Below are 20,847 nucleotides of genomic sequence, written 5' to 3'. Positions count from 1 at the left end.
GTTGGCAAATACTACAGTAATATATAACATGTCTGTATTAAATAAATCTAAAACATTAGGTCTTAATAATTCATTCAAAGAGGGATATAAACTCAGAATAGCTGTGAACATGTAAAGTGGAACCAACATAATGGAACCATAAATATTATATTATCATCTAAACTAGCTGAAAATGACAGGTAAACATGTGCACAACCACACATCAAAGGAGGTTATGTTTTAATGTCTGAACCATGGGCAAGGGCTACAATTTTACATTAAAAGCTTTACTGTCATTCACTGTATTTACCTTGCTAACTACCAACTCTTTCAGACTAACACAAACAAAAGAAGGGTTTTACCTCCGGAAGAGATTTCCCATGACTCAGATTATAGATCTTCACGTTATTCACACTGGACACCTGCATCCCTACAGCGCTCAGGCAGAGCTTTCAAACAGAACACATAAAATCATGTAAAAATTGAAATACTACAGTTAGCCGGCATGAACATCAGCACGGGACCCACGTGCATACACAACAGGAAGTGAAGCGTTGACGGGTGAAGTCCGTGTGGAAACACATCCCGCGACAATAGTTCCTAGTGTTCACCAACCCTTCAAGAACCCAAGTAGGCCTACTGAGATATTTTTCGTGTTTGTCGTGTGTGTTGTGGAACTTACGTTTGAAAGTAATGCATTACTATTTTGCGTTACTACCTAAAAAAGTAACTAATTACTTGAATTACTTTTTGTGGGAAGTAATGCATTACATTACTTTTGCGTTATGTTTAAATTCTGGGCAGGGCTTGCTTGTTTGTTCTTAATATAAAAAAATTCTAATTTTGGCAAATGTAAAAGCCCTTTTACACCAAAAGTAAAATAAATACACCTTAGGCTGAAAGAAAAGTAAATTCACACAGGAGAAGAACACTCTTCAGCAATAAAAAAGAAGAAAAAGAAGAAGAAGATGCACAAATTAAATTTTTGCTTACTCATATGGTTGAATTGGATTATCGAAGGTCAGCAGCAAAGACACTGATTAATAAAATGGGATTAAATACATACAGTATATTGGTTTTAACATATTTAATTATTGCAGGTTTATATTCTGAGTTTCCATTTCACTGTTTTTATTTATTTTGAGGAATATATATATATATATATATATATATATATTTTTTTTTTTTTGTGAGTGACATGAATTATTGCACGTCCACATATAGTAGAACTACAGTAAGATCATGTTCACACAGCACAAACAACACCTCTACACTTACTTCTGATTTCCCATGAAATCAGAATATAATAGTAAAATGTGCTCATTTTTAGAGTTGATTTTAAAAATAGTGAAACAAATATCAGTCAGATCAATGCTTTAAAAATTATATACTGAATATCACAAATGAAAATAAGTATTTCAAAAATTAATCTGGACAGTTTACAAACAAAACCAGACCACCTGAGGAAGATAGATTTATAGATCGGAAACATTAATTTGCTAAATGCTTCCTTTGTGGAAAGAAACACTTAAATGTTGTGCTAGATACTGTTCTCCACAAAAAACTGCATATTTGCAGCTGTGCACATTTCTACAGTGCCCGATGTTTATATTCTCTTTTGAATGTGAACTGACAGAGACACTTTATTATAAGATCATCTGCGAAGCCCCGTGAACATGTAATGTCACATATTTTTTACATTTTTAAAGCGTTATCTATTGATTCTACAGCTTGTTAAAACTAAACTGGCTTGTGTGTAATAATATAAATCATATAATAATTATATAAATCATATAAAATATAGTAATTATCATTAAAGCCAGACAGACTTTTGTGCATCAGACATGTGTCCCTTTGCTCACATCTAATTGGTCCAAATTCAGTTTGAGATTTCTTACCCAGAACATAACCTGCCCTGGAGCAGGTTAGCTGTGGAGTGTAAGTTATGGCAATGAACGCCGCTAAAAGCTAGACCGCTTTCGTGGTAACTAAACTAAAACTTACCTAGCTAGCCAGCTAAGCCAGCTTCAACTTTTGAGTTTAACTTGGGTGAGAATTTCCATGGCGAGGTGGATGGTGGTTTTGGTTGGGGTTGGTTTTGGTTGAGGATATATGTCACTCCTAAAACTTTGCTCAGTGCTTTAAAAACATGTTGTAAATAGAAACATTTGATGCTTTTCAGAGGGCAAACACAGATAAGCATTGGAGCCTTTACTAAATCTGTATCACCAATATCTTATTATTACACCTTTAACTGAGGGTGCTTTAGACTGCGTAAGAAAATAACAGTTAACAGCCCTGTCATTGCGTGAGAACAGTGTCAGCTGCGTGAGTCTCGTGATAAATGCATGAGAGTTGGCAGCCCTGTCAGATGATAGATAGATAGATAGATAGATAGATAGATAGATAGATAGACAAATAGATAGTAGAAAGATGTTTCCGTGTTTGTGTGTGTAACATGGCAACACTGTGGTGTTGTTGAAGTAGCCCTACAGCTTGTAACCACAGCTATAATTAAGTATGCACACAGCATTGTTGGTTTATTTTTCCATTTGAATTTAATTGGCAAATTACAGCTGCATATTTTTAATATTACATATTTATACAGAAATATGACTATTATGTTGCTTTCTCCATAGCTGTCACATGTGTTGTTGACTGGCTAATTCTTTTTTCTGGAACTTGCCCGGCACTTTAGTACAGATTTGAAGTACTTAAACTGAATTAAATAAAAATATAATACACATACAAAATACAGAATTTAATGAATGTGATATCATAATTGCTGGTAAATTTTACAAATATTTACAAAGAAATGGAGAAGAAATGAGAGGACACTTACAGTACTGTGTTTAAAATGTCCACCGCAGAAAAAAATAACATCATATGATGTTGGTCGCATGGTATTGTGAAAAACCACTTGTTAGTTGCAGAGGGTTATTCGGTTAGTAACAGCTGACAGAACTAATGTGGAACTAATGTGCACAATTACATATTTCCTCATTTCAAACTTTGACAAATCTTATTTTCCTGCAGTACTTAGATTTTAGAAATAAATTTAATATAAAAGATGTTGACATTAACATTTTTATTATTTTGAATTTGAGGCCATCACTTCAAAAACAGACACTGCATTATTTACAGTGATTTAAATTTGACAGTAACATTTCTATGGTGAATATGCATTTTTCTAGCTATTTCTAGTTGTAAAACATTTAATTTGCTAGAATTTGGTGAGTGCTCTATATAATGTTTATTAAAAATCCACAAAAATGTTGGAGCCGAAAGCCTCGTGGGCAGCACTTGTCTCTCACACTCCTTATCTTATCCAATAAATGCATAAAAATGTTAAAAAACTCACAAATAACCAGAAAAGTTAACAGCAAAAACAACAACAACAACAAAAAAAACAAACAAACAAAAAAAAAAAAACTGTTATTCTTTTGTGGCATTAGATGCATGACATCAGGTTGAGCATCAAGGCATGTAAGAACTATCAAGTAAACATCTAAAAACACTGACACCATGAACACATCCAAACTAAAGCATATAATGATGCTTAAAAAGCAGGGTGGGAAACAAATTCAATATCACTGAATGCAATGTGAGAAGAGCGTGCGTCTCTCATTATGGTAATGTTTGCACACAACACCTGTTCTCTCACAGTGCTGTAACAACGATCACTTTACATAACAGTCCACTGTCTGCCTTACCTCACATACCTCATAAAGTGCGTATACTTTATTCACTTACCTTTGTCCTGTTATTTCATTTCTAATTCAGGTTAACAATACTAAATTTTATCTTCATTTGCTCATTATTGTATGTGAGCTTCTGACACCTGCCTGTGCAAAATACACAGTAAACATGACATGAGATAGGTAAGTCAGAATGTGTGTAAGTCACAAATTGCTTATTATTTGTTTAGATGTATTGATGAACTTGTAGGACTGTTTTTGTTAAAGATGTTCATTAGATTAACTGAACATTAATGTAAATATGAACAAAGAAACAAAAAATAAATTTATCCTGAGTAATTAGTTTGCTGAATGTTCTGTATTATCAGCTTAAGCGACATGATTTCTTTATTTTTTCGCCATACGCAACATTCTTAAGAAATAACTTCTGTGACAGATGACATTACTCGAATTAAATTGAACCATGCACAAATGAGTTGTGTAAAAACTGAAGATGGATCTCACAGACATTTCTTCAGCTGATCTTGGTGGTATTACCTCATTTACTCTCATCATAAAACTTTAGTGTCTTTAGAACATGAGAATTGTGCTCGTCTGTCTGAGAAACCTAATCTTCTCAGACACTGTAGTCAGCAAACCAATGATACAGTCAGCAACCGGTCAATGTACGTCCACTAGAATTCATCATTTGACTCATTCTAAGTCACAGACTGCTGTCACAGGTGAGAAGAACAACCATAATGGAGTTCTGGTTGATTTCGGTTCCTCTGGATAAAATCAGCTGTCAGTCTTTAGAGAAACTCAAACGGATCTCAGCCAAAACAGGTCTGGCCACAAGCTCCAGATTCCATATCCCAGAGCTGAAGGTAAGAAAACACTTTGCTTCATAGACTTCTGGGCTCTCTGGAGGATCTCAGCTGCTTCACTATAGGTCAGTTTGAGGCTTATAGTTGAAACTAAAACTAAAACTAAACAGGTTTATTCCATAAATAGAGTACAAAATGAGGCTTAAAGTTCTAACCAAAAGGTTTTTTTTCTTCTTTTTCATAGCAGGAGTCAGTAAAAAGAGATGCTAATGCTTCAGAGAGTGTTCGAACTAATGACTTCCATAGTCAATGGCTATCATCAACTCTTTGGTTGCCAATAAAGTGGGGGGCTACTTTACATACTGTTAATTTCAAGTTAGATAATTGGACTGCCTCCAAAGACTAAGGGTGCCATCCATACAAATATGACCTCATAACACAGACCCTATTTGTAAGTTTTGCTATATGTGGATGCTGTGGGTCATGATTCTTTACTGTATCAAATTGTTATTTCACCTGTCATCATGTTCTCACATTCATGTCAATTCAATGAAGGTGAGTAAATAATAACAGAACTTTCATTTTTGTGTGATTTAATGACAAAATGCACACAAAAAGTAAGAAAATATTGATCATTTCCAAGCAGGTTTCCCAAACACTTGGGAAACTACACTGCACAACAGTGTCTGCCATAGTTTGGATAAAAAGGCAGTCCTTCCCCAAACCTATCCCATTGGTTGAGTCCGAATTTGACATGTTTGGCCACTCAAACAATGTTTTGAAAGCACTACAGAGCCACGGTGTTACACTCTTTAGGAAATGATATGAATAGGAGAAAGAAATGTATCATAAAAAATAGACCTACCCTATTCACCTTTAACTTTGATTCACAGAAGTTTAAGTTTGTATAGAATGATAATGGATAGCACAAGTTTCTATTACCAAACATGTGATTGGTTTTGAATTGCCCTGTCTTGGCAACATGACTCTGGTTAGTGACCAATTTGTTCCATATGAATTAATGGATACAAAAAGAGCTAAACTGTGTGTGTGTGTCTGTGCATGTATTAGGTTGCCTCCTTCAGTCAAATGTCTCTTATCAGGAGCACACTTTTTCAAAAAGTGTTTTCAGAAATCCATGCTGTTTTGTAGATGTTTTGATGGTAAAACCATATATTGGCTAATCTATCAAAGGTTCAAGTCTTATATTTTTGGGAAGCATGTAGTATAATGAGCACTTAGGGATCTAAACTAAAAACTCAACTTGTGAGAGGCAGATAAACCAGATTTTGTTATGGCTGATTTGTCTACAGTACCATTGCTGTAGCTTCTGTAACTGTTGTTATGATGTTTTTTTTTGTTTTTTTTTTGATGAAGGTAGGAACACTGGATGTGCTGCTGGGCGTCTCTGATGACCTGTCCAGACTGGACTCTTACACAGAGGGGTAAGCAGCGTTGCTTTAAAATTTAAATGTATGTGTATTAATCTACCCCTGGTTTCACAGACAAGACTTAAGCATAGTCCCAGACTAAAATGTACGTCTGAGCTGTTTTAATGAAAAGAAACTTGCACTGATTGATCTTAAAATATATCAATGCCTTTGTTTTGTCTCAAGATGGATACCAGTGATGTTTTTTTTTAAAGCATGTTTACAAAAATGACTTAAATGTCCTAACTGAACTATGGCCTAATCCTGGCTTAATCTAAGCCCTGTCTGTCTGCCCATGTGTTCATTATTGAACTACTTCCACATTTTACTACATTCCGGTAACAATAATAATAATAGGCCCACCTTTGTCCCAATTAGTATAGGTTTCTAGTTAACAATGAGCAACCAGAGTTACTTTATTTTTAGTTTATGATGCTAGTTATTAAATATTTAGTTGATCAGATTTGAGACTTACAAATGAACATGATTTTTCTAAAAAATATATGTATATATATTATATATATATATATATATATATATATATATATATATATATATATATATATATATATATATATATATATATATATATATGTCTAGATAATCAAGTTAAGCTAAGTTGCTTCAGTCCAGTAAGTGTTCTTCTTGAAATATTACTAACAATATCAAAGTTATTCTTGCATTTACTTCATAAAAATCTGTAAAAAATTTCACAGAAAAAAGACTTGTGAACCATAAGCTGAAAGTGGACATTTGTACAATTCTACTAAAAGACATTTTACTACATTTTACTTGAAAAAAAAATCTAAAGGGTAACACTTTAGTAGGGACCAATTCTTACTATTAACTAGTTGCTTATTACCAGTGTTCGAATTGTGTCAAAGCTCTTCCCCAATTCAAAAAAAAAAAAAAAAACCTTATATAAATATGATTCATAGTTTTGTCTTGTCCTTGTTATCCTTGAGAAAACCCAATTCTAAGATAAATCTTTATTTTATGATGGTCCGTGAATTAGGTGTACCAAACAATCACTAAGCAGAGAAGAATTAAATATCTAGCCGAGGAAATTAATATTTTCAAACAAGTTTAAAGTGATTTTTTTTACCTTTTGTGGGCATTTTTTAACCTTTATAAAGCCATTCTGTTTTTTGAAAGAGTGCATCTTTTTGCGTCAAATTCTTATATTTAATCAGTTAAGTCACTTAGAATAATAAGACATTTTAGGCTGTTATCACACAAATAAAATCATTATCAACAAAATTAATGTTTTCAATATAGAGGAATAGGCATTTAGATGTATTTATCCACTGTTTAATGCAGGACATGAATGCATTTAACCTGCAGTTGCAAATGCATGAAAAATATTTTAATATTTTAATCCTAAAAAGTTTAATGCTAATATTTAACATTATTAAAAAAATGGTACTTTAAATGTGGAATTACAACCGCCAGTAGGTGTCAGTAAGTCCAGGACTCTGGTTTTAGCAATGACTGTTCTGAACGCCTCTGATTGGCCACTGCATTTTAAACTCACTAGTCTCGTGTGTAATTGGTTATAATGCGCAACGCTGTAAAAACGCGTACAAATAAAATATGATTTAACGTGAGCAGGTCTAAATTTAATACAGCAATGGAATCTTTTCATTTTCACTAGTTTTATGTTTGAAGTATTACATTTTTATTGAAAAACCAGGGGACCCCCCAAGTATATTTTTTTTGGGGTGTTATGCGGGGTCCCTTAATGCTTATGGGAGGTCTGGGACCCCCCCAGCCCCCCCCCAGCACCGCCCCCATTTCGAACACTGCTTATTACCATGCCTATTAATAACATATTGGCTGTTTATTAGTTTTTATAAAGCATTTATTGTACATGTCCATATTCTACTTCCCTGATCCTACTCAATACCTAAACTTAACAAGCACCTTACTAATTATTAATAAGCAGCAAATTAGGAGTTTACTGAGGCAAAAGTTGTAGTTAATGGTTTATTAATAGCAAGAATTGGACTTTAAAATAAAGTATGACCATCTAAACTATCAAGACGACAGAAGGTATGTAGTAGATTGTAAACAACACGGTTTTCACAAAGTTTTGATTATGCTGATCATTTAGAGGCCTTAGAAATTTGTGTATCAAATATGACACAGCAGACTTTATACGTTTAACCTTTTGTTAGTCTTTGGGGTTTATGGGTCCTCTGCCACATTAACATAATCTCTTGCTTAAATACAAACAAGGGCTATCTTATAGATCAGACTGATGTGTTCTGTAGCACGTTTACTTCTGTTTGTTTGTGGGAAAACTCTCAAGCTGCTGCAATACAATTTTTAGTGAGTCATTCAATCCAGTCGAGTCCAGTTTCAGGTGCCAGCTGACATGAATCTTCCTGTCTCAGCTGCAATGTTGTGTGGAAACTGGCCTCTCTTTTACTCCTTTCTCTCTTTTAGTCTACGATATCCATTCATATTACTTCAAGACAAGGTTACACTTGGTTCAGGTGCTGGGTTGACCTTTGGGGTCATAGCTTTAAGTGTGAATTGTAGCATTATCATTATCCTGACTGAGGGATATTTTGCAACTCCAAGATTACTAAACATTCAGTGCTAAAGATTTCAAAAAGTATTGTTACATGACCTCATTATCTTGTTTAGAGAGTGGAGTCCAGATATTATATTTATATTATGCATTTAATCTTTTTTTATTTGTTTTTATTTAAAGAATAACTACTTGTAATGAAACTAATATACTTGTGAAACTAATATACGAACTGGATGTAATGTTTGCAGACTAGTGTTATTTTAGTTAATATTTTGAATTAGATTTTATTTTTATTTTTTATCTTTTCATTTTCATTTCAGTTCAAGTTTTAATTTTTAGTTTTAGTATATTTAGTTTTAGTTAGTACTTTAACTTTAAAAAAAGATGTGAGATGACAACTAGTTGAAAAGAAATAAGTTTACATTTTTTTTTATTTATTTTATTTCAGTTGATGCTTATTTTGTTTTAAGTAAGTAAGTCATTGTCATTTTCAATTACAGTTTTTCTCGATTGCTAAAACACTATAACCAATCTTTTGAACCAAAATTTCAAAACCATAATGCCATTTTTCAAAAAGCACACCCATTTCCCTGAACTATAAACACTATTCCCCTGCTTTAACACATGAGTCAGATTTGGTGAACTGTTACTGCAAAACTCTACACACAAATCCCTACATTTCTCAGTGCTTACACCATGTGGTCATTTAGAAAGCACTAGCATTCAATATTGTTCACTCAAGTCTGCAAAGTTGGAGCTCAATTAGCACACATTTACCCAAGTGGAAACACTAGGAGTCAAAATTTATCACACACCAATCAGAACCTTTGATGAAGATAAAAGGGCCAAAGTCAGTTTACAGTTTGGTGAACAAGTTGCATTTGCTTTGGTACATTCATGCAACTGATTATGCAACTGATTTGTCTGTGGTTTCCTACATTATCAGTTCCTATTGTCATGTTGCTCAAAATGTATTACATGTAGTTCTCTGTGCTTATAGTCTTACCCCTCAAAACATCAAGTCATCGTACATATGTTTGCAGTAAATGCAAAAATTTTTATCTAGTTGTCATAAACTGTCAAGCATATTCTACACATTTCTATTAGACTTTTTATAAATTTGCCATGAATTGTTCAAGTGAATATTGACTTTCTCTAATGTAGAGTCTACAGATTAACCAATGATAAAACAGTTCTCTGAAATAGCTCAAAGGTACATCTCAACATCTCATGAACATCCAACTAGAAAGCATATATAGACAGAGGACAACGCAAGACTTACAAATTCTGACAGTGCACTTTCTAATTTATATCTCCACCTTTGCCCATATTTCTTTTTTCTTTTCTATTTCACAGTGATTTTGTAATGTATTTTCATTTATTATTTTTAACCTTGATTTTTTTTTTTTTTTTTTTTGTCAGACCACTAGTAAAAGTGTAGCTATGAATCCCATCTGGTCCTTTTTAAATTAATATCCCACATTCAGTAATGTGTAATTTCAAAGAGGAAGAGTAGAAGGTGAAACAGGAAGAGGAGGAGGAGGAGAAGACAACCATGACAACAACGTGGAAGAGAAATAGGAAGGGCAAGGGCAAGAAAACAAGCAGTCTCATATATTTTAGTTGATGCGTGCCAAGGTTGGGTCAGGCATGCAGGAGGATTTTACCCCCACTGCCTGTCCAGGGCCAATTTAGTCTGTGATGTTGAGAAGGTTCTTTGGCCTGTCACAGACCAAAGACAGGGCGCTGGGGAAGAATATTTTTGTTGTTGTTTGCTGTTTTGTGCTGTACTCTACAGTACAATAATTTAAGGAGTAAAACACTTGCAAATACATACATTTGTTGTGTTCATCATGTGATTTTTTTTTCCAAGCCACAGTTATTACCAGTTTTTGTAGTATTGTTTTTAAATTGATCTCATCAGTGTATAAAACTGTGTTGTAGTGTGTGTGTTTTTGATGGTTTGTGTGTCATGTCTGAGAGCAAAGTTTGTTTTTTTTTCAGCAAGATTGAGTTGTTTTGAGTGGAGAGCTTCATTCTGACCTGAATATAGTAAGTTCGGGGAATTAAGTTAGAAGTTACGGATTTGTGTTTTGAGTTTAGCAAAAAAGAGGCATAATTTCAAGAAATGTGTTTAAGCAATTGAGAAAAACTGTAAATGAAAATCTACTATAGTTTAAATTTATATTAAATACAATGAGGTGAAATGATTCAACAGAGAGTTTTTTTTTTTTTTTTACCTGATCTTTTATGTAATTTCATGATTACATAGTCACATTATTGTTTTTGTAAATATGGTTAAAGTATACTTAATGTACTGACAAGAATTTATGATAAAATAAGAAATAAATACTTTAATGCCAACTCTATTGAAAATTAAATGTCTATATTTGCAATTACACATTTGTGATGAAGTTGAAATGTAGTACATTAAACATTTTAACTGTGAATAACTAAATGTAATACTGAATAACACACTAAGTTAAAATTATAATCAAGTGCTTTACATGTGCTTTAGTATGTTAGTCAACACATAAACATAAGTGTATTTCTTCAAAGCACAACATCTTTAAAGTAAACTTGACATTATTAAACTTTAAAAAGTGTACTTAAGTATATTAAGAAACAAATATACTCTCTTCAAGTACACATAAGTGGCCTTTTACTTTGTTATCCGATCTGAAGTACACTACAAGTGCACATTTAATACAATTATGCACAGTTCTTTTCACAAGATTTATGAATTAGAAATATAAACAAATGCTGTAAAAAGTGTTAGTTAATTCATAATACATTGTACATTAAGTAATGATCAAGTATATAGTAGTCAACATTTGAAATGGATCAAAACCTTTCATCAAAGTTGTCCAAAGCAACCAAAACAATAAAATTCTTGTTTTAGGACAACTTTGATGAACTTTTTTTATCCACTTCAAATGTTGACTACTGTATACCCTTAACCAACATTTCCCTCTTCTGCATTCTCTTGCACCACTATAACACAGTGTGATGCGTCAGACCTCTCAGTGTTTGGGTGAGGTGATGGAAGAGTTCAGTGGAAAACTCCTGGAGAGCATGCTGGCCAACGGAGGTGAGTAAATGCGGGGAGCACTTCTCTGTAACAGTTAAACCTGTTCCATGAGAAAGCAGAGAAGAGCTCATTAGCAGAAGGTTGGCCTCCTCCTCTGAGCCGGACCATGTTCACTGTAAGATCAAGTTACGTATGACATAAACATGGCCTAATGGATACCATTGAAATTATTATTGCCTTCCAAGATTATTTCATTTCTTTGATTGTTATCCAAATTCTCAGTAATGCTTTGTTAATATTCTTAACAGAGCACAGGACTCACCAGAAAGATCGACAGTCACCGTTAAAATCGTACTTTCAGACTATACAAGGTATACTACCATTCAGCAGTACACTTTAACCAGATTTCAAGCACAACAGAAGTGATTACGAAATTACATACAAAGATTAAATGTGGCTCTTTTTAAAAATGCTTTTTTAAAAAGTTTTGTCATAATTAGGGATGGGCGTATTGACCCTGAGGTATCGATATATCGATACTCAAACAAAAATATCGATACTAAGGTGTGTTTTATTTACCAGGGATTTTGTTTATTTAGCAGTTTTGCTAATAATGCATTTAATGTGCACTGAATTGGCCGTATAACCTATGTTAGTGACTAATTGTGCAGGATAGAACTATTTTCCTGCTCATCTGAACAAACGCAAATATTGCAAGACAGAACCAATCAATCACAGAGAGCATTCACTCACTTCAGACAGTGCATTCAAACAGGGCTGCATTTCCCAAAAGTATCATAAGAAAGCATTGATGCTTTTAGGAACGGCAGCCCAGAACAATGCTTATCAGAGGACAGAAAAAAAACATGTTTGAGTTATTTCACAATAAAGAAGTTGAAATTGTAGCCTACATAATTTGTGCAATTACATTTATTTAAATTAATGTTTAAAGTTCATTGATTATGCTCTATTTTGTAGTAATGTTAATACCCTGCCAGAAAAAATATGTTGCATTTTATGTGTGCAACAGCCTGTCACTGGCAGCGCCTTATGAAAAGAAGTATTATAAAACTATAGGTTTTGTAGTTACCACTACAGTAAACATATTTTAACCATGTGTAAAAAATATAATTTAATAAGTTGCAATTAAGGCATATTAAATGTTAAAATAAAATATTTTACTCTTAGTAATTTGATAAATGTAATCATTTAAAAGTTAAGTTTATAAGCATCGTATCAGTATTGCTGTTGATGATACTGGCCTTAAAAGTATCGGTATTGTATCGAAAACAAAATAAGTGGTATCGCCCATCCCTAGTTATAATCAGATGGACTTGCTGAGACTCCCATGAATTACATTAGCAGCACATAATCAGAAGTTCATCCAGATATATTATTTTCTGTGACAATTTACAGCATTCACTCACAAACTCAGAGCATATTTATTATTAACAGGTTCCTGTTTTCAGTGACCACATAAACAGTGCATTTCTGCATAATAGAAATATTAGTGCAAGTACAGTTTTGGGGCTGATAATATTTTTTGTTATGTGTAGGATAATGAACACTGCAGTGTAAACAAATTTAGAAATGTGATCTTTTGCAATATAGGCCTTTTTGAAGTATTATAAAATAAGTAAGTGAGATACTCACTCACTGTTTTAAAAAAAGGTCTATTGGGATTGGCAGTTTCTATTCAGTTAATCTGTCTGAATCCTGTTAAATTTAAGCAGTTTATAGCTGAACTTTGGGGTTTTCTTTTCATTATTCCACAGAAAATATTAAAGGACATATTCTGTATATTAAATGAAAAATCATTGTCTGCCTGCTGTTGTAATTATGCTGCTGTTTCGCTTACAGCGTTCACTCAGTGTTTCTTGATGTTTCAGTGGATTTGGCAACATATGTGACCAGGTTTCAATGGGACAGAGCGAAATATCCCAGTGCACAGCCTCTGAAAACCCTTGCTGACATCATCTCCAAAGTATACACCTTATTTAAAGCACTTTTTTACCAATAACAACTATTTGTTTCTTTATGTATATTCTATTGTATAAATGTTTGTTTGTGTGGGTGGTTGTGTGTGTGTGTGTTAGCAAGTTTCTCAGGTGGACACCGAGTTGAAATCACGCAGAGCAGCTTACAGTCACGTGAAAGCCAGTATTCAAAGCTTTGAGCGAAAAACTGAGTGAGTTTTCATATCTAGAAATAGGATATTTTCTGTGAGAACATACATAAGATATCCATTATGAAGTCTATTTTAGGACCATTTTTTGCATTGTTTTCATGAGTCTTTAAATTAATTTCTATGGAGCCTCTAAAATGGTGGTAGTATGATAACAATGAGATTAAAGGAAAAAAATATATTTCAGTGCTTTAGCATTCTTCTGAGAAACTTTTGAGTTAACTTACAAAACTTTTGTGGCAAAAAAAAAAAAAAAAAAAAAAAACGAGAATGAGAGGGAAAAATGTATTTCAATGCTTTTGTGTTCACTCACAAAACTTTTGCATTCACTTAAGTAATGACATTTACTTGTTAATAATAATAATAATAATAAAAAAACTGTAGAAAGAAAAGCAATATTTCAATGCTTTTGTGTCTCAAAAGATTTGAGAGAGAATTGCAGAATTTTTCAGGATAACTCAAGAGCATAGAGATCAAGGAAGTTAGCATGTGAACGGTAGACCAGACATTGAATGAATGCGCGAGTGTCTCTTAAATAGGGCGTGGCTCAATGAGGTCCAAGTGCAACAGATTAGAATTCGGGTGATGATGAACGAGTGGGCGGTGCTACCGGAGGTGTGGCAGATGGAGGTGACTGTGAATGCCCGACGCCCTTACACGACGCCGAGGGCGACCACGACCGCGAGGGGCAGGATGATCCGGGTGACTCCTATGGAAATCCAGAAGTAAGGTGGGATCTAGGATGTCATCTCTGGGTACCCAGGACCATTCCTCGGGTCCGTACCCCTCACAGTCCAGGAGGTATTCTAGGTGGCCCCCTCGATGCCGTGAGTCCAAGATCTTGTGAACTGTGTAGATGGACGGTTGATCCAGGACTTCTGGAGGAGGAGGTTCCGCTTCAGCTCCCGGGGTTTCAGTGGCAGAGGGATAGAAGGGTTTAAGGAGGGATACATGGAAAGTGGGGTGTATGCGGTACCTTGGAGGGAGCTGAAGCTGGAAGGTGACATCGTTGATCCGCCTCAAGATCTTGAATGGACCAATATAGCAGGGACTCAGCTTGCGGCAGGGCTGACGCAGATGAAGGTCATGAGTAGACAACCAGACCTGATCCCCAGGTTGGTAAGCGGGAGCAGGTCTTCTTTTGACGTCAGCGAACCTCTTGTGTTGTCGAATAGCCCACTGGAGATGGTGATGAGCTGAGTCCCACACTCTTTCACTCTCCCGAAACCAGTGGTCAACAGCTGGAACATGGGAAGGTTTCTCCGTCCAGGGGGAACAGCGGAGGCTGGTAACCGAATACGCACTTGAAGGGTGTTAAGCCGGTGGTATCTTGGTGTAGAGAGTTCTGTGCGTACTCGGCCCACGGGAGGAACCTGCTCCAGCTGTGCTGGTCCTCGTGACAGTATGCCCGGAGGTAACGTCCCAGCTCCTGGATCTTTCTCTCTGTCTGGCCATTGGTCTGTGGATGATAACCGGAGAAGAGATTAACAGAAACACCAAGAAGCTTGAAGAAAGCTTTCCATACGTGAGAAATGAATTGAGGTACCCGGTCCGACACAATCTCCTCGGGCAAGCTGAAGTGACGAAACAACTGTTGGAACAGAAGTTCAGCTGTCTCCATTGCCATGGGCAACCCCCCTTAAAGGGAAAAACTTGCACATCTTAGAGAAACGATCCACCATAACTAGGATACAAGTGTTACCTTCGGAGCCTGGGAGATCGGTCACGAAGTCCACTCCAATATGGGACTAGGGCCTCTGTGGAATGGGTAGTGGTACCAGTTTTTCTGTGGGAAGTTGACGGGGAGAGGTAGACATAGCACAGACAGAGCAGCTCTGGACGTACCTGATGGTATCACGGCGCATACTGGGCCACCAGTATCAGGTTTGAAGGAGCGAGAGGGTCCTTTGGCTACCTGGGTGTCCAGAGCCCAGAGACTGATGAGCTGTGCCCAGAAGGGTTAGTCGTTGGGAACGAGGAACAAAGATCTTACCTTCTGGGCATTCTGGTGGAGCGGGCTCCTGGAGGGTGGCTTGCCTGATGTTGTTGTCCTGCTCCCAGAGGATGGGGCTGATGATTAGGTTGGAAGGTATGATGGGTTCCGGTTCAGCAGGGTGGTCAGAGGAGAACTGTCGTGATAGAGCTTCAGCAGATATATTCTTGGAACCGGGTCGATAGGTGATCTTAAAGTTGAAGCGTGTGAAGAATAATGCCCATCGTGCTTGTCTGGGGTTGAGACGTCTTGCCTCTCGAAGGTATTGGAGGTTTTTATGATCCGTGATAATGGTAAATGGATGAGTTGAACCCTCCAACCAGTGGCGCCACTCCTCCAGGGCTAGTTTGATGGCCAGGAGTTCTCTATTGCCGACATCATAATTCTGCTCCGCCGGAGACAGCTTCCGAGAATAGAAAGCACAGGGATGGAGGAGAGAATGCTCGCCGACCGCTTGGGACAGCGTCGACCTCAACCGTAAAGGGAAGTTCGGGATCTGGGTGGAGTAATAAGGGTGCGGTGCGGAAAATCTCCTTGAGCCGTTGGAATGCTTTGTGAGAAGAGGGGTTCCAGATGAGAGCTTTCGGTTTACCCCTCAGGAGGGAGATTAACGGAGCCCTGATGGAGCTGTAGTTCTTGATGAATCGTCTGTAGAAGTTGGAGAATCCTAGGAAACGTTGAAGTTCTTTAACAGTGAGGGGTTGTGGCTGTGATCACGTAGTTTGTGGAGGACCTGCTGGACGTGCTGGCGATGTTTGGCCAAGTTCCGGGAGTAGATCAGAATATCGTCAATATAGACAACCACGAACCGATGGAGAAACTCCCGGAACACCTCGTTCATAAACATTTGGAAGACAGATGGGCTGATGGATAAGCCGTACGGCATGACCCGGTACTCATAGTGGCCAGTAGGTGTTACAAATGCCGTCTTCCATTCGTTTCCTGCACGAATAAGAACAAGGTTGTACGCACTCCACAGGTCCATCTTCGTGAAGACTTGGGCTCCACGAAGCTCTTCGAGGGCGGCTGGGACCAGAGGGAGCGCGTATGGTTGCTGTTTGATCTGAGAGTTGAGTTGACGTAATCGACGTAAACCTCCATCCTTTTTGCCCACGAAGAAGAAGCTGGAAGCGGCCGGCGAGGTGGATGGTTGGATGAATCCTTGACTCAGAGCTTCCGCAATATACTCCTCCATCGCCTGGCGCTCCAGGATGGACAGAGGATATACTCGCTCCTTGGGGAGCTGGGCCCCAGGTAGCAACTCGATGGCACAATCCCATGGCCGATGCGGTGGTAGGTGGGTGGCTGCTTACTTGCTGAATACATCCTGGAACGCCATGTACTCAGCTGGGATCTCCATGGTGAAGGATAGTTCAGGACTTTCCACTCATGTAGATGAAAGGTAGACTGGAACGGGAGGTGAATGAGGTACATTGACAAGGCAGTTGGTTAAAAAATGTTCACTCCAGTGGATTATGTCATACGGACCCCAGCTGAGTTCAGGACGATGTTGCTGTAACCATGGGCGTCCCAGGATGACACTGACGGTGGAATCCTCCAGTACCAGAAACCTTATTTCAGTAAAAATAAGGAATGTCGACAACTGGAAATTTGAAGCTGATTTAAACAGTCCTGGGAGATAAAGTTGCTGGAGGATCCAGAGTGTACCAGAGCGGAAACACATATAGACACATTAGAAGTATGCAATGTCATGGGTACTAGAGTAAGAGTGGTGGTTTCAACCTCTATGGAAAGGGTACTCACCACGGGGCGTGGGGGTCTGATGGGACAGGTACGGAGAAGATGACCAGGTCGTCCACAGTAAATACATAATCCATTTGTGATGCAGCGATTTCGTTCGGTGGAAGAAAGGCTCCCAACAGCGCTGTCTTGTTCCAGCCGCTAGCCGCCGCCAGCGTACGGAAGTGGAGAGTGTATTCATTCACTGAAGTAGTGCCTTGCTGAAGACGGAAGAGCTGGTCAGAAGTGGAAAGTGTATCGGTGATCGTGCTGAAAACCTCAGAGAAATGGTTTGTGAATTGTTCATAGGAATGAATGATAGGATTTTCAGAGTTCCAGATAGCTTTTGCCCATTGTAGGGCCTTACCGGTGAGTAATGAGATAAGGAAGGAGACCTTAGCATTCTCCGACTGAAACATTTGTGTTTGCATCTGGATGAACAAGTTGATTTGAAGAAGGAAACCGCTACACTCAGCCGCCTCGCCTGCAAACGTGGCGGGCATGGCCATGGGAGATCCTGAGGCAGATGGCGGCGCAGGTGTGGGTTGAAATGTCCTTTCAAGGCATTCACCAACTCGGTGAAAGGGTTTGATGCAGCGGGTGTTTCGGTGCTCATCTTTCGTTGTTTTAGCGGTCTGGTCTTCTGTCACAAACACACACACACTGAGATGGAGGAAATGAGAGGTGAGTGGCAATCCAATCCAATGTTTTATTGACAAGCTTGTTTGGTGAACAATATGGTCAAAAGCAGAATAAAGTTCTTAACTGAATGGTGTTGTAGCATTGAGATGACACAGAGTGCAAGTATTGAGCCATGCCAATCTCCAGAGCACAATGTAGCAGTCCACGTGGAAACAGCATAGAGATCAAGGAAGTTAGCATGTGAACGGTAGACCAGACAATGAGTGAATGCGCGAGTGTCTCTTAAATAGGGCGTGGCTCAGTGAGGTCCAGGTGCAACAGATTAGAATTTGGGTGATGATGAACGAGTGGGCGGTGCTACCGGAGGTGTGGCAGATGGAGGTGGCTGTGGTGAATGCCTGACAGGTATCTGAAGTTGACGCTATAGGGAGCTTGATTAGTTGGTTCAGGTGTGTTTAAATTGGGCTGGAACTAAACAGACACCGGCCCTCAAGGTCTGAGTTTGGGCACCCCTGACCTAGATGTTCCCTCTCAAAGTGGAACTGCGATGCAGCATCTAAAATTAACACTATGGGGAACCAATGTCTACTCCACCATATCAAGGGAGAGCCTACCTCATTAGACTGTAGATATGCCAGCCCAGTCTGATAAAAATACGTACCTCTGGGTACTTTTCTGCAGCACCATTTTTCCATACCTAACTGCACTAAACACATGAAAACCGATAGATATGAAGCAGGATATGTGATGCTAACATTTAAAAACATCAGTTTTCAAATCTCCCCGCATATTAAAATAGTTTTGAATTCATAACATAATATTCTTCAAGTAATTGTGCGAAAATTATGCTTTATTAATCGAAACTCTGTAAATCATAGTTTGTGTGAAAAGGAATAAAAGGTGTCAGAGTTGTACTGCCTCTAGTGTTCATTTCTTTTGGAAACTGCTGAGATATGTACTAATTGGTACATATTTCGCGTCTCGCGAAAAAGTGCCCCCAGGTACGTTTTTGCTATGAGACCAGGTAGAGATATGCAGATGGTAACAGGCTTAGAATAAATTCTACAGATCAACCAGCTAGAGTCAAGGCACGTCAACCCCAAGGGCACAATATGCATCACAGACTGCTTTGTAGAACCATTCCCTAAGCCAATATCTTCCAGCTATACTAGTCAGTTTGTAAAATCTGTAAAAGCACCTTTTCATACATGCCTACTACAAGAATCAACAACAGAGGGAAGTCCAGCCAAAGGGAAGTGGTATCTCTACTTCAAGATCCAAAAGTAGTTGGCGAGGTTCAACTTGTTAAGTCCTTGACTAGAGGGAGCAAGTGACAAGGCGTGACAAGAAGAATGGTTTAGTTCTTATTCTAAAACAAAACCTACTCAATCCCCGTGAAACCAGCACCAAACCTCCCATACAGAGGAGTAAACAAGAGAAAGGCAGGCTAACATTTGCTTATAACTCTCACCCACCATACTCCAAACCCAAGGAGACAGCAGGGAAGCTTATGCCCTACATTAAAACCCACTACATTGGGAAGAGCAGCTCAGTCCTGACTTGACTTGCCATGACCTGCTATAGCTAGAACTTTACCCCAACGCTAACTATAATATACAACAGGCATGGCAAACTCGGTCCTGCAGGGCTGGTGTCTCTGAAGAGTTTAACTCCAACCCTGATCAAACACACCTGAACAAACTAATCAATGTCTTCAGGATTACTAGAAGACTACAGACAAGTGAGTCTTATCAAGGTTGGAGTTAAACTCTGCAGGGACACCGGCCCTCCAGGCCCAAGTTTGCACATACCTGGTATACAATATATAAGGAGGGACACCCCAAAGCCAAGATCTGCTTGCCAGGTTCTTGAACATGGGCAATACTAGAGAGCCCTATGAAGGGGATCCAAAGGGGAGCACACATCCCTACTTCAACACTCAACCGCAGGGAGGTACATGAAGCAGAGGGAATCTATATTTCCCTACATAACTCTGTTCACCCTGCATCAACCCTAAGAGGGTTTCTACCAAGCAACTATGCACAGAGCAGTGTTCAATTCTACTTTAGACTCTAACATAGGGGAAAATGTAACTCAGCCTTTGAAAAACATACTTCAGGATATCTGATCTGAAGTACAGTATTTTGCCAAAAACGTGCTGGCATGCAGAGGTAAACAAGTATTACTCAGGGCACAATATGAAATAAATGTCAGAAAGAGCAACTCATACAGTCGGGAGCTTAATCCTCCTAGGTTTTCACATTGAGATAATGCATTTGTACGCAGCTCAGATAATCTCTCTGATGTAGTTGAACTATTTGCTGGTGTAGAGGCTGTGTGAGTAGCGTTACCCCAGTTTTGGATCTGCTTGTGATCTTCCCTGGTGCTACATCCTCATTGAAGGCCTCGATCTTACCCTTGCTGTGTCTTTGGCAGGGAAGGAGTTCCCTTTCCTCTTGACTTTTTGTCTTACAGTTCAATGAAAGTGAGGAATGCACCTCACAGTTCAGGTACCATGTCTGCTGATACAGCATTGCAGCAGCTCCGATCATATGTTTTTTCAAAGGTTCAGCTCCCCCATGTTAGGGTTGAAAGCAGAATTGTACACTCCTCTGTGTATGTTTGCTTGGTAGAAATCTCCTTAGGGGTTGGAGTAAAGTGTTAGCTATAGTAGGTCCTGGAGAAGTGTCTTTATTTAAGTCAGGGTTGTGCTTGGCAGCCTGCCTTTTCCTTGTTTACTCCCCTGTCTAGGAGATTCGGACGCTCAAAATTAAAGCATTCAGCTCCCTTGAGAACCAAATGTG

General features: G+C 38.0%; 2 protein-coding genes across 3 annotated transcripts in view; one reads left to right on the top strand and one right to left on the bottom strand.

Annotated features, from left to right (window-relative positions):
- nol10 (nucleolar protein 10) overlaps window positions 1-575 on the bottom strand; it is a 327,975-nt gene extending 327,400 nt beyond the window's left edge. For both annotated transcript variants that reach the window (XR_007829534.1, XM_051133226.1), the window contains exon 1: window positions 342-575. Coding sequence is in view for 1 of the 2 variants with exons in the window: in XM_051133226.1 (XP_050989183.1) it covers window positions 342-407 (66 nt within the window). In the remaining variant the exon portion in view is untranslated. The remainder of the gene's footprint in view (window positions 1-341) is intronic.
- A 2,269-nt stretch (window positions 576-2,844) lies between these two features.
- atp6v1c2 (ATPase H+ transporting V1 subunit C2) overlaps window positions 2,845-20,847 on the top strand; it is a 35,083-nt gene continuing 17,080 nt past the window's right edge. Inside the window, exons 1-7 of the mRNA XM_051133800.1 lie at window positions 2,845-2,923; window positions 4,400-4,543; window positions 5,861-5,928; window positions 11,458-11,543; window positions 11,792-11,854; window positions 13,373-13,467; window positions 13,580-13,671. Of these exons, the coding sequence (XP_050989757.1) occupies window positions 4,418-4,543; window positions 5,861-5,928; window positions 11,458-11,543; window positions 11,792-11,854; window positions 13,373-13,467; window positions 13,580-13,671 (530 nt within the window). The 5' untranslated portion in view covers window positions 2,845-2,923; window positions 4,400-4,417. The remainder of the gene's footprint in view (window positions 2,924-4,399; window positions 4,544-5,860; window positions 5,929-11,457; window positions 11,544-11,791; window positions 11,855-13,372; window positions 13,468-13,579; window positions 13,672-20,847) is intronic.

This window comes from Labeo rohita, chromosome 17, assembly GCF_022985175.1.
Source record: "Labeo rohita strain BAU-BD-2019 chromosome 17, IGBB_LRoh.1.0, whole genome shotgun sequence".
In the NCBI taxonomy this organism is placed as follows: Eukaryota; Metazoa; Chordata; class Actinopteri; order Cypriniformes; family Cyprinidae; genus Labeo; species Labeo rohita.
The sequence above is the reverse complement of the archived record's forward strand: the minus strand, read 5'-3'. Positions and strand labels throughout refer to the sequence as shown.